Source organism: Callorhinus ursinus, unplaced genomic scaffold, assembly GCF_003265705.2.
Source record: "Callorhinus ursinus isolate GAN/ISIS: 27379988/994484 unplaced genomic scaffold, GSC_fseal_2.0 scaffold13, whole genome shotgun sequence".
Taxonomy (NCBI): domain Eukaryota; kingdom Metazoa; phylum Chordata; class Mammalia; order Carnivora; family Otariidae; genus Callorhinus; species Callorhinus ursinus.
In genome coordinates this window covers 45,937,173-45,953,137 of record NW_027397075.1, presented here as the reverse complement: position 1 = coordinate 45,953,137, position 15,965 = coordinate 45,937,173, and the positions used below count along the sequence as shown (strand labels likewise).

Below are 15,965 nucleotides of genomic sequence, written 5' to 3'. Positions count from 1 at the left end.
ATACCACCAAGACTTCCAAACATGAGCAAATAAACTAGCCATTTTAATCATATTTGATGAACCAAATTTCAGTGCCAAAAAATAATTTTGACAGTGTCATAGAGTGTATTATAATGACATTTGCCATTCTGTTCCCGGCAAACTAGTTAAGTACCTACTTTTCTGGGGCTATGGGAGAAATGGTTTTATTTCTCTTGATATCTCTACACAGAGTTACCAGTGGAATGTTTATATAGTTTAAAAAGCATACACACATACAGCATACACAGCAGGTCAAGTAGATGTTAAGACATTCTTTTTTATTCCCGAAAGTCACAATTAGTCAAAATGCTCCATCCAAGCACATTTCTTTCTTTTCTTTTCTTTTTTTTTTAAGATTTTATTTATTCATTGGACAGAGAGAGATATAGTGAGAGCAGGAACAGAAGCAGGGGGAGTGGGAGAGGGAGAAGCAGGCTTCCCACTGAGCAGGGACCCCGATGCAGGGCTCAATCTCAGGACCCTGGGATCATGACCTGAGCCGAAGGCAGATGCTTAAGGACTGAGCCACCCAGGTGCCCCCAAGCACATTGCTTGATCATCATTTGATGTTTTTATCAACACATACATTATCAACATCTTAGAAGTGTAGAAATTTTATTGTGCATTCTGTATTTTCTAAATAGCCTCTTTTAAGAGAGAAAGACTCAGGTTAGGTGAGGAAACAAAGAAAGCACTCAGGGAGTGCCTCAGCCCTTCCTCCAGGCTGCTGTCAGAGAAGCCCACGGGAAGGGTGATAGCCTGCTGCATCCCCAGCCCCTCACTGCCCACGCTACGGACAAAAGTCCACATCCCCTGACGCTTTTTCTTGGAGCTCTACTGTCTGTTCAAGGTAGATCCTTAGCCTCCCTCCTTGCACTTTCCAGGTGACTTTTCATTCTTTTTACTACACTTCCTCCAATGGGGCCATGTCCACCATGTCCTCTCTGGTGGTTCCTCTACCGGCATTTCTACAGACTGGTACAGCCCCGGAGGATGCCAGGTGGGTTCCCTTGGAAGTTTTCCTGCCACAAGCTCAATGTATGTCCCTGCCGCAGCGACAGGCGGAGAGACATGCTTTTCTTTTGCCACTTTTTCTAATTATCCCTGCAGCTCTTTCAGTCTGGCTGGGAGCAACCTGGGGGCCGTAGTGTGGGTCTCCTCTCCCTCCCACTCTGTCCCCACCCCCGCCCCTGGCACATTAACATGACATTGCGTGGTGTGCACAGAACAGGAGCAGCTTCCACCAGCTGAAACCTCTGATCCCAAACCCACCAGAGAGTTTGGCTTTTGGATTTTGGCAAGAAGGCCTGTTGCCCATCAGGTCAGCATGAATAAAGATTTCTTTCTTCCTTTCTTTTTTAAAGTCAAGCACCAACTGACACTGCCCCCCCCCCCACCAAGCTCCCTTTCTCAAGACAATTTAACCCCATCTCCCAAGTACATTTTTTTTTCTGAATGCATGGGATTTTGTTTTATTCTTTTCCTGTGAGACAACCAAGAAATCTACTATATGTAGAATCTGAAAGCCAAATCAATTCTAAGCCATCTTATCATTTTTAAAGTATGTTTATCCAGCTTTGCTGTAGGAACAAGCAGACTGTTTGAAGGCCACATACTTTTCAAACCTTGGTTGCAACACGTTTGCCCCGTTTTGAAACTGTCTTTATCTAGCCGAGAAAACGAAAATCTATTTGACAAAGTGGCACTCTGGCCAGTTTATCTTGCAATATGGCTTTAGCTCACTGAGTCTATTGATTTCCTTAAATTAATGTTTACAGAATGCTACTGAATTTTGCTCAACAGAACATTGTTCTTTTGAAGGTTTGTAAAAAAAAAAATGATACAGACTGTTATCGCCATGTGTTCCTTTGCTTAGAGGAAACATGGGGGTTTTTTGTTTTTGTTTTATTGTGTTTTTTGTTTTGTTTGGTTTTGGTTTTTTCTTTTGTTTTTTTTGTTTTGTTTTGTTTTTGTTTTGTTTTTAAGAACAGCCTTGAACTATAGCCACTTCCTATAAGCATTTACTCTTCCCATATTTAAGTAGCAAAACATGTTACTAGGGCATTGAGCCCGCTCTTAGGCCTAAAACTGCATGCTGATTCAGTCCTGTACGGTCCCTGAAAGCTGAATGCCACTTGGAGCATCAGAGTGAAAGAGTCTTTAGTCCAGTTGCTGCCACAGAATCTTCCTCTGCCTCCCTTGGTATAACCTGGCAGGCGTTGGCAAGTGGCTTTGCAGCCAGTGCTCCCCAGATAACGCCAGGCCTTCCAAACATAGGTGTGAGCATCCTAATAAAATTTAAATGTCATGTAGCTAGTTGGTGGGAACTCTAAATATAATACCTCGTTCTTTGACCGTGGCACTCAGCGATTAATATACAAAACCTAATCTCTAGTGACGATTTTAAAACTGGACTTCCCACGGAAGCTCCCGTGGCCCTTTAGCTCCTGACAGGCATTCAGATGACAATCATGAAGTGATTAAAATAAAACTTAAGAAATACAAAGCAACTTTCTCAACTTGTTGACTCAGCAATAAAATTGCTCAAGCAAACATACTCAAAGCATCTCTCAAAATACTGCCTTGTACACATTTACTGATCACAGTGAAACACTTCCCAAGAATTGGACTCTTCTTTAAAGGTTCAAAGCATCACCTTACATTCGGGGGGATATTTTATGCTTCCCAAAGCCCATTGCTGTTTGCTGTCCCACCTGATCCTTTTTCCCCCCGCAGTGACGGGTTGGCGGGGCCCAATCCCACAATGCACTTCGTGCATCCTGCACCATGTCTTCCTTCTGGGCCGGTTAGTCCCCAGGCCAGCACATAGGGTAAACGCGTGCCTGGCTGCAAGGAAGACCCTTTGTAACAGCATCTTGTAACCATATTTGATAGCTCCAGGTTTCCTCCTCTGCCTCTGACAGGAAAATTCAGTGAGAATGAGACAGTGGAGGGGAGCAGCAATATCGTATCTGTTCTTGCCTGTTCATCTGATAATCTCTTTGAGGAGTTACTAAAGCATCTGAGTTTATCCATTTAAGTCCACTGTGTCTGCAGTGTAAGTCCCCAGCTTGTGCCACTGCTGTCAGGAGCTCTGTCTCTCCTTGATCAATATTTACTTAACAAACAGCAGGGATGGGAGAGTTTGTTTAGAGGAATCATGTGCGCACCAGGGTGAGTGAATGCTCGGGAAAGTACTTCAACTTTGTCTCCTTCCCTAGGACCTTTGTGTGCATGTGTGTGTGCGCACGTGTGCATGTTCAGAGGCCCTTTCTCTTTTTAGCTTCTCCAAAGACACTTAGAAGTCCTCTAGAAAATGCCCCGCAATATGTGATTAGTGCATTGTTTACACTCTAAGAGAACTCATGATGTAAATTCAGTTTCCAAAGTCCCAAGTTCGATTTTCCTTTTATGCTCCTACACAGGTTAAACATTTTGGAAAGACTCTTGGGATGAACAAGATGCACAAGCATCTTCCTTTGACCCCTCTCAGATAAGTGGGAGGGAAGAAGATGTAGATGGAAACGATAAAAGCAGTTTGGACAAGGCAACTCTATATTTCTGATGGCATTAGATTTTTTTTTTTTTCCTGAAAGCCCAAAGAGAAAAGTAGCTCTCCAGATTTTCAAAGCTGCTTACCCAGTTTTTGGAATTAGATATGTCTAATGCTAATAATAAATACAAATACCACGGCGTTCAAGTTTAGAGAGCACTATTCTTTCAACTTCACCGAAATAATTGCTTGAAGGCTCAAGTCAGTGTCTCCAATACAGTTGACTTGGAGGCATCTGGGTCTAGTTTGAGGGGTTTTGTTTCTGTGTGGGTAGAGGCTGGGGGAGTTATTTATTTATTTGATTTTGTGAATTGGAGTTGTAAAGCCATCTGAAATATTCATGCAGAATTGTCTGAGAAGCCCGTTTCTGTTTTATTTACTGCACAGCAGAACAGCCACAGTGGATTAGTTCTACAATACCCGTAACAAAAGCCCAACAGCTGATGCATGTGATGTTAGGAGGTGACAAAACAGTTAAAGTATGCTGCTGGCTACAGGCAAGCAGTCAGCAGATGCAGACAAAAGGGTTTGTGACAAGAATAACTCTCTCTCCAAGGCGAGCAGTGAAGAGTATCCAAAATACCAGTACCCTTTTCTCCTTGACATTGTCTTCTTACAGTCAGCATTTTATTGCCCTTTTATAGTATTAAAAAAAAAAAAAGCAGAGAAGGAAGAAGAAACAAAACCCACACACAAACTAATTCACCAAAATACTAGCCGCAATGTTACTTTTCCATCCGTTAAATACTCCTGCCCATACACAGGTTCCCTTTTACATTTCTCCTTCAAAGTAAGTTTGAAAAAAATAATAGTTTAAAAGATGAACTGAATAGATGATCTCCCTTGATAAGATTGTAATCTACTGATAACCTTGATAAGCCATTTGAGCCTTTGGTTATTGGGGAGGCGCTGGGGAGAGAGCATTATGCCTGGTTTGTTTTCTCTCCATTTCAGCAAAGATCATTTCACTGATAAAATTAGGCCAGTGGACAAAATTTTTAAGGGGGATTGAGGATGGAGAGGTATCCATGGGAAACTGTGCAAGGGGCCAGGTTTAGGTCTCCTGCAAAAGGCCAAGGGATGAGCTTGTAGATATTTCAGAGGTGTGAAAAATCAGCTTCTCTGTCTCCAGAAAATAGGAGAGGCTGTCTTCTTTTTAACCTTTGTAATTCCCCTTCTATTCTCTGTGACATTCATTCAGCTGCCAAGAGCGTTTGGCAAGGTTTGGGCCAGCGAGCACACTTCCAGTGACCACTAACCTTGGTATGTCCTGACACTTATGATGAGTGTCTGCAGGACACAGAAGGCAGGCAGCCTGCTACGTCAGGCTTTTATTATGTACTGCAGAGGCTAGGGACAGTCAGTTTAATAAAACAAATCATCCTTGAAGGTAAAGCAACCGGGAAGAGGAGGAGGAAGACAGGGGAAAAATGTGTCTTTGCCACTCATTCTCAGGGAAAGAAAAAAAAAAAACGAACAGCAAAACAGCCCCCCACCCAAAACACTGTGTGTGTGCGTGTGTGCACGTGTATTCGTGTGTGCGTACGCACTCGCGCAACCCAGCCACAGCTGGAGCGGATTTGAAAACATCCTCCCGATTTCCCCATTTCATCAAAGCCCATAAGGCCCTTGCTTGCTCTGAGGAGACTCAAGTACGAACGATTGTGATGAAATTGGTAGATGCTGATAGCCAGCCCCCTTCAAATTTATGAGTGCATTCAAGTACCTCGTCGCAATTATATTCTCCAAATATCAAGGCAAGGGGAGGCAAGACCATTTGGGGTGAGGTTCCTATATTGGGATGCCTTTTTATCAAGCAAAGTTTCCATTCTCCTCTCCTGAAGAACACTCAGCACAGCAGCTCCCACAATAGCTTCAGAGTTCTAGCCAGAGACTTTGGAAGCCTTTGTTTTTTCCCCTGTGGCATGTCCAAAGGCATGGCCTTCCCTCCCCCCCTCCCAGCAGCCTGCATTGTCTTGCATTCCAGGGACTTGATTGACTGTTGCCACCTGATGCTGAGGAGATACTCTGGGGTTCATTCTGCAGACTGTTGGGTTCTATTAAAAGAAACCTAGATAAGGGATTACTTGTCACTAAGGGATTTTCTGCAGATGTTTATTAGTGATTGGAAATCCATTAGGTGTGAAGAGGTACAGAAAAATATGGGCAACATCATTCTTGTAAACCCAAATTCTAAGAGAGCCCCCCCAAAAAGCAGAAAGGGGTAAGGGTCTCTTTTCTCATGGGTGATATTTCTACCTGTGGATGGAATTCCTTGGCATTCTCTCAAAAGATCAGGTGCTACTCATCAGTTTACCTCTCTGGAGCCACCAAAAAAGATTAATTGCTCGAGCATTAGAGGATCTCATTATCAATTACTTTAAACCAGCCCAGTCTGTTGTATGAGTATTGCCTCAAAGTAAGCCCTAAATTAGCAAACCATTTCATTTGTTCAAAAAGAATTTATCCCTTCTCAAACATAAACCAATATCCTAAGTTTCCTCCTGGGAATCCTTTGTACCATTCACATTTATTTTGAAGTTACTAGCTCTTCTGTGGTTTTTCTCAGTCACAGATCTACAGCTTGTCAAGGTTTTGATGCCCCATATAAATAGAAATTACTGAAAATGCATTAAAAGAGAGACAGCATGGTTTAATGATAAGACACCTGGACATGTTATTTCACATGAGTCTCTTGTTCTCATAATTTATTCATCTTGTAGAGCCTCATAGTTTCTTCATCTATAAAATGACTTTTGAGGTCTATTCCAACTCTTTAAATGCTACCTTTTTTTAGCATTATTTAAATTTTTTTTTCTTTTTTTTTTTTAAGTATCGAGGGAGAAGGTAAATGTGACTCCAGAGCAGTATGGAGTAAAGCAGAAGGCAAGCTCTCATTATGAAAGACTATGCAAAAAAAACTTTGTTAAGCATTGTGGGGGATACACAGACTAGAAACCGTCGCTCTTTATCTAAAGACATCTTGGGGCAAATTCATTACAACTAGATAGAAGTAGGTGAAAAATTAAACAACACAAAACACAAATACAAAAGATAGTAAAGGATAGCCCAAGATTACCGCCAAAGAAATGAATGTTTAAAACAAGGTAAAACTGACTAAAAACCATTAACAAGCATGGCAAATAATAATAGGGTGGGAGCTCCCCCCCCCCCCCCCCCCCGCAGAGAAGTTACTTTGATCTGCCCTCGGGCACACGCTAGAACTACCCTTCCTCCCTCCTCTATTGCTGATGCTGTTCTAGATGCATCTCTCCTCTGATGATCTCAAACAATATGACCTCTGCTCCCTCGGCCCCTGGTGGGCCAACCTCCAGACCTCCCGTGGGGCCCTTGGTGTGGAGGAGCTCCCAGTCTTCTCTGACTCCCTCTGGAGCAGCCACCATACCCTGTGTCCCTCACAGCTCTCTGCCATGCCCTGCTGCGTCCCTAAGTGTTCAAGGAACATAGATCTTTGTCATGCCTCTGTTGCCAATGGCCGGGAAAACCACACTTCTTGAAATGTTTATTTTAATAAATGCCTATGATTATGTTTCTGTAGCATTTGGCTAACAGCTCCCAAACCAAGTAGTTAGAGTGGATAGTTGTACTGCCTCACTGTTCTCCAGCCAGATTCCCTCTCTCAGTAATGCCCATCTGATAAAATGTGAAGGATTATCTTTGAGGGAAGAGGGGAGAGAACTCAAAAATGCTTAATGACTTTTTATTTGGCGTGAGGTGAGTGAGAGATCTAAATCTCTCCTCCAGGCTCCTCCTATCCCACAAATACTCATGTATCTGCAGGGATTTTAGGGAGAAATCACCAACGTTCCTTAGAAAATCCAGATGAATTCTCATCAGGGAGTGGCCTTTGGGTTGTATGGGTTTGCACATCCATGAGGGACAAGGAGTGTTTGGATGATTTTGGAGAGCTATGTCCTGAGAGACGCTGAGGTGTATGTCTTTGGAAGGGGCTCCTCAAAATTTTCTCTTTTTCTAGACTCTGATAGGCCCCAGATAGGGTCTTTTCTTTATCTGGGGAATTACTAATTTTCTTTACAAAAGACAGGTGACTTACCTTTGGAAGGAGTGAACCTCTTTGTCCAATTTTAAATGTATAAAACAAGGATGCCTGGTGATCATTTTAGTTTTCCTTAATAGTTACTGTCATTATAAAATGGTCTATTGCACAAATTGAGAAAGAGTGGGAGAAAGAGATCAAATCTATTTAACATGACAATATCTCCCTTTTACTTGGTAAAGTGGCATATATGAACTGAGATGAAAATCTTTCACCTCTTCTGTATGTGTAGACAGATCTATCTACACATACAACTACAGTGCATTTACTTCCTCATATGTCTGCACTTACTATAAAAATAAAACATTACTAATGCAGAAGTACCCCACTAAAAGAAATCTACTGAGGGTCCATGTGTACTTGGAAAATTAAGAGTTTGTGGAATGACTCTGCAAATCCTTTATCTTGGTGTGCGGAACAGAAGCCATGCTTCACCTTGAGTAACTGACAAAGAATACTAAGTAAGTACATCAAACAGCTAACCCTTTCCCTGGACAAGACGTTGGACTATTAAATAAACAATTAAGAACACATGCACATATTAACTGTTGTGGAAGAAAAGGATAAACAATTAGGGATTCTAAAAAGAATATTTGGAGGGGTGCCTGGGTGGCTTAGTTGGTTTAGCATCTGACTCTTGATTTCAGCTCAGGTAGTGATCTCAGGGGCGTGAGATCAAGCCCTGTGTCAGGCTCTGCGCTCAGCATGGAGTCTGCATGTCCCTCTCCAAACTGCTTCTCCCTCCCATCCCCCACCCCCCACCCCCCACCCCCACTCATGCTGTGCTCTCCCTCTGTCTTTCCCTCTCAGTCTCTCTAAAATAAATAAATAAATAAAATCTTTTAAATCATAAAAATAATTAAAAAATAAAAAGACTATTTGGAGGATATTTGTCTTAGAATGTAAGGACTTTGAAAAATTCCCTTGATCTCTCTGAGCCTCAGTTTTCTCCACAGTAGAAAGGGGACAATGACACCTTATAGAGATGTTGGGAGAATTGAATGGCATGATTCACAGTCTGTACATAACAGAGCTCCTGACACATAATAAGCACTCCAGAAATGTTTTCGTTATTACTATCAGCTGCATGAATCACTGTCATGGAGCAATTCGAATCTCAGAGTAAAATAATTTCCAATGTAGAATTTTAGGACTCAGTACAGATTTTGTATTTTGGGACTCAGCGTTAAGGTCATTATCTTATCCCTGTCTGTATGTAGAGCACTTTATGGTGCATACTACTCTCATATACAATTTAGCATTTGGGTCAACAAGCCTCTGCTGCTATGAGCAGGATACAGACTTTAGGTTTTCTTCATTTACAGGGGGTTTCGTTGATATCAAAGCCAATGATCTCTTATTCTACTTTTGAGAACACACTTTGTTTTCACAGTGGAAATCAATAGGAAATAGGATTCAAATTCTGAAAGATTAGCTGGAGACTTGCACCTGGAATACACCTGTTTAATGAAGTGGGGAATCCCAACAGTATGTCCCCTTTTCTCACCCGAATATTCAGAAGGGAATCCTGGTTTTTCAGTATGTCTGCGTGTATCCTTTGCACAAGTCCCTTTCTAAAACTTCACAAAGCTGTCCACCCCACATTACAATGCTACTATATATAACGACTTCACATAAGAGAATAGAGGCCGGCCATTTTTAGCAAATGCAGGTGCCACGTAAGCCCCTTTCTGAAAGAAAGAACTTAGCTCAATTTCCTTTGAAGAACTGGAGACTTGAAACTGAAAACTTTATTAATGCCATTGCCTCCTTGTATCAGCAGGTTCCAGAGAGATTCCTGGAAGTTGCGCAGATCACATTACGAGAGTTTTTCAATGCCATTATCGCAGGCAAAGATGTTGATCCTTCCTGGAAGAAGGCCATATACAAGGTCATCTGCAAGCTGGATAGTGAAGTCCCTGAGATTTTCAAATCCCCGAACTGCCTACAAGAGCTGCTTCATGAGTAGAAATTTCAACAACTCTTTTCGAATGTATGAATAGTAGCAGTCCCCTTTGGATGTCCAAGTTGTACGTGTCTAGATTTTGATTTCCTATGGATGTGTATGGGAGGCATGGATATGTTTTGAAATCAGCTGGTAGCTCCTCCTCATCATCTTTCGCTCCTTTTCTCTTGTTTTCCATTGCAAGGGGATGGTTAGTTTCCTTCGGTCTTTAGTTTACTTTTGCCCGAGGCCCTTAACATTTGGAGACTTTAAAATAGGGTTAATTTTCAGGGAAAAAGAATGTTGACGTGTGGAAAAATCTCTATTCGCAAGGAAAGGCATTTTAAAGATGCTTCTGCTTGATCGATGGTTTATCGCAAATGGCAGTTGGCAGAGGGAGACCCGGGACACAGCACCGCTCCACAGACGGTGACATGTCTCTTGTTTTTACTGCTAAGAAGGCCTGAAAACTCAATGAAACCACTACGTAAACTTAAATATTTTGTTTGGTTTGAACTCCGTAAGTCGCTTTGTGTTCCATGTTTAAAAATAATGCCAGTGGCAGATGGACAGCTCACTTTTCAAAAGTTACCCCAAAAGGCCAAATTCCAAAAAGAAAAATAGTCACTGTCAAGCCTTTCCGTAAGAGAAACGGCAAGTAGCCCAAACGAGCGTACCCGTTTCTTAACGGAGGCAAAGCAAGTCTACACAAAACTGACTCTTTCGAGATGAGGCTGGAAATTTGTACCCACTCTTCAAATTACCTCTCTAGATTTTACAATCGATTCTTCGTAATAAGTGAGTATAGATCATTTTTCGTAGAGAAAAACCCCTTTCACATCATTTTCTATTATCTTACTTCGGGTATTAAAAGGCGCATACATTTCAAATGTACTCTTTGCTCAACTTCGTTTATATGCTTCAGCGAGTTATTATGTCTGTTTAATATTTAACACTTTTTTTTCCCAAAAAAAACCACTATGTTCTGAATACCTTTCTCTAGTAAGGAATAAAGGACATCCCAAGTTGACCATAAAATTCCTGCCTACATTAGACTCTTGTTGACAGCAGTTAGCTGACTTGATCTTCACCTCCGAAGAGGAGCATGTGTAAGGATGACCTCTTTTCATATACGATCCCACACTACCCTGATGGATATTCAAAGTGGTGACAGTCTAATTAAGTGTTTCTTCATTTTAGGTACAGCATTTTAAAGCAACTGATAAAGTCTCTTCGAATTCAGAAGCTAGTACTGACCAAAACGTGTGAACAGTGCATAGGCAGCGTAGGAGAGGTTGGGGTTAACCCAAAAGACACAATTCCAGCACACATAAGAAAGCTGGCTGCTATTTTATGCTTTCTTCAATGGTTCTCCTCTTCTTCCTTCTTTTCTCTTTTTCCAGTTTTTCCAAAGTGTACAGTGTCCCATACTTGCTTTTAAAAATTCATACGGCATTCACGCTTGTTTTCTCAGATGGGTTTTGTGTGCAGATGCAGTAAGAATTCCTTGTTCATTCTAATAGGCTTTTCCAGAGGCCCCCCCCCCCTCCTTCCCCTTAGGTCATTTGATCTACACTTAAAATGACACAGGAACAAACCTGGTATTTAGATTATACCAAACACAAATACCATTTTCCCTTAATTTTCATAAAAGTTACATTTGACTCGAGAATGCAGATTGACCCATGTGACTAACTAGCTGACCCAATCGCTGTAATTTACCATCATTTATAAATTCTGCTGATGGACAGAAATGTATGGAGGCAATTATTGTCAGCACAAAGCCTTAAAACCTGCTGACTTTAAATTAAACGGCACAGTCCTATGATGCCCTGCATCATTCAGGAGGCTAACGGGCTCTCGCAGTGTGGACAGAGTGCAGCGACGCAGGCTGGAACACCACCGGCTTCTCTCTGCACCCCCAACCAAATGCATCGTCCAGCTTGTGCTCCCCTATGTAGCACACACAGGGCCAGCAGATCCAGTTTGTTCTTGTTCCGGCTTGCTTGGGGAAAAAAAAAATGTTCGGATAATCGTTACATTGGAAAAAATGCAAACCAAAAAAAAAAAAAAAATCCAATCAGCACAAAGTAGGGAAGCAATCTCAACTTGTGGTCACACTCTTTTGCCTTGCTTCACATCAAAGAGTAGGAATTCATTGTTCACATCATTATACCACTGGGTCTTTGCTGTTCCATGTAATTCATATCAACATCATGTTGCCATTTGCAAGGTAGAAGGCAAAACCATAGTGTATTCACCTATGTAGACAGACTGCTAGTATCTTCTGATCTGGGGCAAATTCAGTAATGATTCCAGGCTCATTTGGATCTTTAGTATTATTTTCCCCTGCCATTCTAATTTAAGTAGACAAATTCAGCAAAAGTGTGTGTTCACAACCAATGTTGATGTGCTTATCTATGATAATATCCGCTCAAGGTTCACTGAGGCATAGAAATGATTTCAGAGTAGAAATTGCATGAGGATAAACTCACCTCTTTGTTCCATCACGTTTGCTTTTAGGTGGTTTTTCCCCTTTTACGATCACAAAATCTTGTGCCTCCCAGTGCATTGGAAAGTGACAAAAGCCTGTCTCTCAAAACTCCTACTTAAAAATTCTGGGTTTGGTTGGGTTTTGTTTTGTTTTGTTTTGTTTTTTTAATCACCATCTTTCAAATCTCAGCTCAACTCTCACCAAGTGAAAATTGGCTACTTGGGAGAAAGTTAACTTTCTATGAAGGTGGGAGGGACAGTTTACATAGGAAAAAAGAAGTCTAAAGTGCATGTTGAAATACCACATTACCACTTATTTTCTGCTAACCCTAAATTATTTTTGCATATACACTTGAGGTGATAGTCTGTGCCTAGACCTAAAATGCACCAGCGGGGGGATTTTTAAAATCCTTCAAAATACCAGTTTTTTCCCACAAGTACAATTGTTCTTGTGCCTTCTGTGGCTTTCGATTTCATCTTTTTGACTTTATTTCCAATTACTACAGCTGCAATAAACACTAGATTTTTTTTCTGGCTGTTTGACATAACGTTGATAGCTATGCATATTTTGTGTCTTTTTAAAACAAAGCGGGAGAATACGTTTTTGAAGAAGAGAATTTTTAGAACAGTTTGATACCGCAAATTATTTTTTCTTCAATTGTTTGAGCAGCATTCGAGTTTTGAAAATTCTTGTAGAAGCCAATTTTTTGTAACGGTGGTGCAAATCTTGTGTTTTCTTAGCCTAACGAAAAGTAGTATAGAAGCAATATTTCATACCATGTGCTGTATATGTGTGTGCGGGTGTGTGAACATGAAGACACATACACACATATACACACATGTAAAAATATACATATATATATGCGTGTGAAGTGGAAAGCTTACCTTTTCCTATCTAGATTTAAGGACCTATTTTAGACATTTGTTATGTTTTGTGAAAAGAATGTTCTATTTGCAACGACAAAACATTTAATTCTTACTGTATCTCTGGCTGTTTAATGAGGACGTTTCACATTAAATGGTAAAACAACGTGGAAGATGGTAGAATGTAGTAATTATTTAAGGAAATGTTCACCCACATATTCCTGAAGTTTGCTTTGTGCCTCCGAGTATTATTTAATTCAAGTGTTTTATGTTTGCAGAATCTCTGTTGCTGTGCTAGGGATGTGGGTGAATATCATTTTTAAAAATGTTAAAAACAACAAAAAAAAGGCAAAACAAAAACACTAAAGCAAGAGGGGAACTTTTATAAAGCAATGTAAATATTTAACCTCATGGCTGTTGTTACGTAAGACATGAGATTTTAATAAATAACTACATTCTCACAACATCTGTTGAATTTATTAGGAACACTACAGTGACTGTATAGACAGTTGAAAGCATTCTTGAAAATCCTGCTCTCTACTTTTAAAAGATAACAGTCTCTTTCATCAGATGTCAAGGGCAAGGGTAATGCAGTTTCTGTAAATTTATGAAATTTTTTTTCTATGTACATGAAAACAGTAAGTAACCATACACGCACGCGCGCACACACACACACACACACACACGTACGCATACAGGTTAATACTAAGTCATAAAGCTGAAGATTTGGGGACTTTAAAAATAGGATGTCCCCCAGAAGCAATCATAAATTCATCAAAGAAAAAGTGGTTTACAGACTCCCTGAAAGCAGTGTACATGTGAGGATAGAGCAAAATCTCTTTGCCATGTATATTATAGAATATTCATTGGTGTGAATAGTACAAATGTTTTCTTCTGGTACAAACTCTGTGTTTGCAAATTACAAGAAGCATTGTTTTCAAAAAGCTCCCCTTAAAAGAATGTAACTGGTTTATATGAGTAAGCGGTTACTGCATTGCACTTAAATGTTCTGTTGAAGGAAATGCAGTTTTGTTTTCTGTAGATCTGTTGGTTGTAAACCATCTATAAAACTAAAGCTAAAATGTTCATATTCAGAGCTGGGATCAAAACTGGTATTTAACCTTTGCATCTTCTTATAATTATCCTTCTAAGAATACAACAGGATCTGGAAGCGTCTGGACTTTGAGTCTTTCAACTGAGCCCTCTCTCAAATCTGACACCCTCTAAAATGCACAAACATGAGCAGAAAAGACAAACAGACTGGCCCGTTTTTGTGAAAATGTATTCATTCTGTGTTTTAAAAATATTCTAATCCTCCACATCGGGGGGAAAGCATTTTCAAATTGTATATTACCACTTCAAGATTAGAATTAGAAAAACATATTTGGGGTTGGTCTCAGTGCTACCTACAAGAATCAAAGGTCATGGCTTCTCCCGATGTTGTCCCAGCCACTTCTCATATGTATATAGTATATACCGTGACAAAACACTGCCTTTATATTATTTAGCAATATGTTGTAAATAGCATTATTAAGCTCTTTTTTTGTAATAAAGACCCTTTGATTTGAATATAGTACAATAACTGAACTGATAAAGTCAATTTTTGATTTTTTTTTAGCTAGAGGCAATTTCAATTGTGGATTTTTGTTGTTGTCTATTGTTCTGAAGACTTTGCATAATTTATTGGTTTAATTTATCCTAATTTATTTGATGAAGGTGTACAATTTTGTATTACCAAGGATGTACTGTAATATTAATTGATATGATAAAAAAAATGAGACTCCCTGTCCATGTTAAAAAGAAAATAAAAAGGTGCAGTAGACAATTGATTTTAAAGTAAAAGTACAAAAATTTAGTTTGGCAGCTACTAAATTTTAAAACAGAAAAAAGTTGTTGGGGGTGGGTGGGTGGGTAGGGGGTTTTACTTTGTGTGTTTTAAGCTTTTGTATACTCTCCAAACTTTTACCTTTTGCTTTGTACCACTTAAAGGATACAGTAGTCCAATTGCCTTGTGTGCCTTCCATCTTCTCTTAAACTGAATGTATGTGCAGTATATATGCAAGCTTGTGCAAAATAAAATATACATTACAAGCTCAGTGCCGTTTGATTTTTTTTTAAACACATGATATTTAACTTTTGGTCCTGTGTCCCATTTTAGGACAACGGGCTACTTGTGACTAATATCCACTCTGGAGCTTTGCTTTCATTAAAATGCTTAATTACACAAGTCTAACATGAATGCATGCAGCTCCTAGAAATGATCTTTTTTCTTCAGACTGTTGTAGTAATTGGCTACATTTCTCTTTGAAAACTCTTCTCACAGATTTAACTTTATCTAACCCTCAAAATTTAAAAATGACAAAAGCTTTGGCTCAAAACAATGTTGTGAGCTAAATTTAATTCAATGATGGCAAACGTCTAACGGTTCTAAGAACAAGGAGAGATGTTCCCAAAAGTCAAAGAATGGCAAATATATCACTTGAAATATGGGGGGGGGGAGCTCATATTGTTTCTACTCTGGTTGGACTCAGAACTAAGTACTAACGTAAATTTTCGAAAACGTTTCTAGAATGTTCCTTCAAACATGACTGGCAGCATGTTTCATACTAAGAACACTGGTCCTATGGCTTTTGAAAATTTCCTTTATCTCTTTCACTTTGGTTTAAAATCCTGTCTCCTTTATCCTTGGATCAGGAGCAGGAAGAATTAGCAAAAATCCCTTACCTACTTGAAATTGACTCTATTATCCATCATTCACAGCCGTACCTCCCTTTCTGGCTTCCATATTACTGTAGACTGAGTCTTCTTAATCTCAGATTTCTTTGGCTTTCACCTAAATGATGAAATTGTATTTTGACCCTGTTCACACAAAGGTGCTTAGAATCAATGCAATATCAAAACTATTAAATAATAACAATATTTTTTTCACTTAAACTTATTTTTCTATCAATGGCACAGATTTATATTCCAGTCTTCCTACCTTAATTTGGCAAAAGAGCATGTTACATCTC

The 15,965-nt window shown here is 39.9% G+C and overlaps 1 protein-coding gene across 9 annotated transcripts in view; it reads left to right on the top strand.

The window, feature by feature from the left end:
* The window catches only part of PROX1 (prospero homeobox 1), a 57,488-nt gene extending 42,445 nt beyond the window's left edge, over positions 1 to 15,043 (top strand). For all 9 annotated transcript variants that reach the window (XM_073900185.1, XM_073900187.1, XM_073900181.1 and 6 more), the window contains one exon: positions 9,436 to 15,043. In XM_073900185.1, the coding sequence (XP_073756286.1) occupies positions 9,436 to 9,621 (186 nt within the window). In that variant the 3' untranslated portion in view covers positions 9,622 to 15,043. The remainder of the gene's footprint in view (positions 1 to 9,435) is intronic.
* Positions 15,044 to 15,965: the final 922 nt, after the last annotated feature.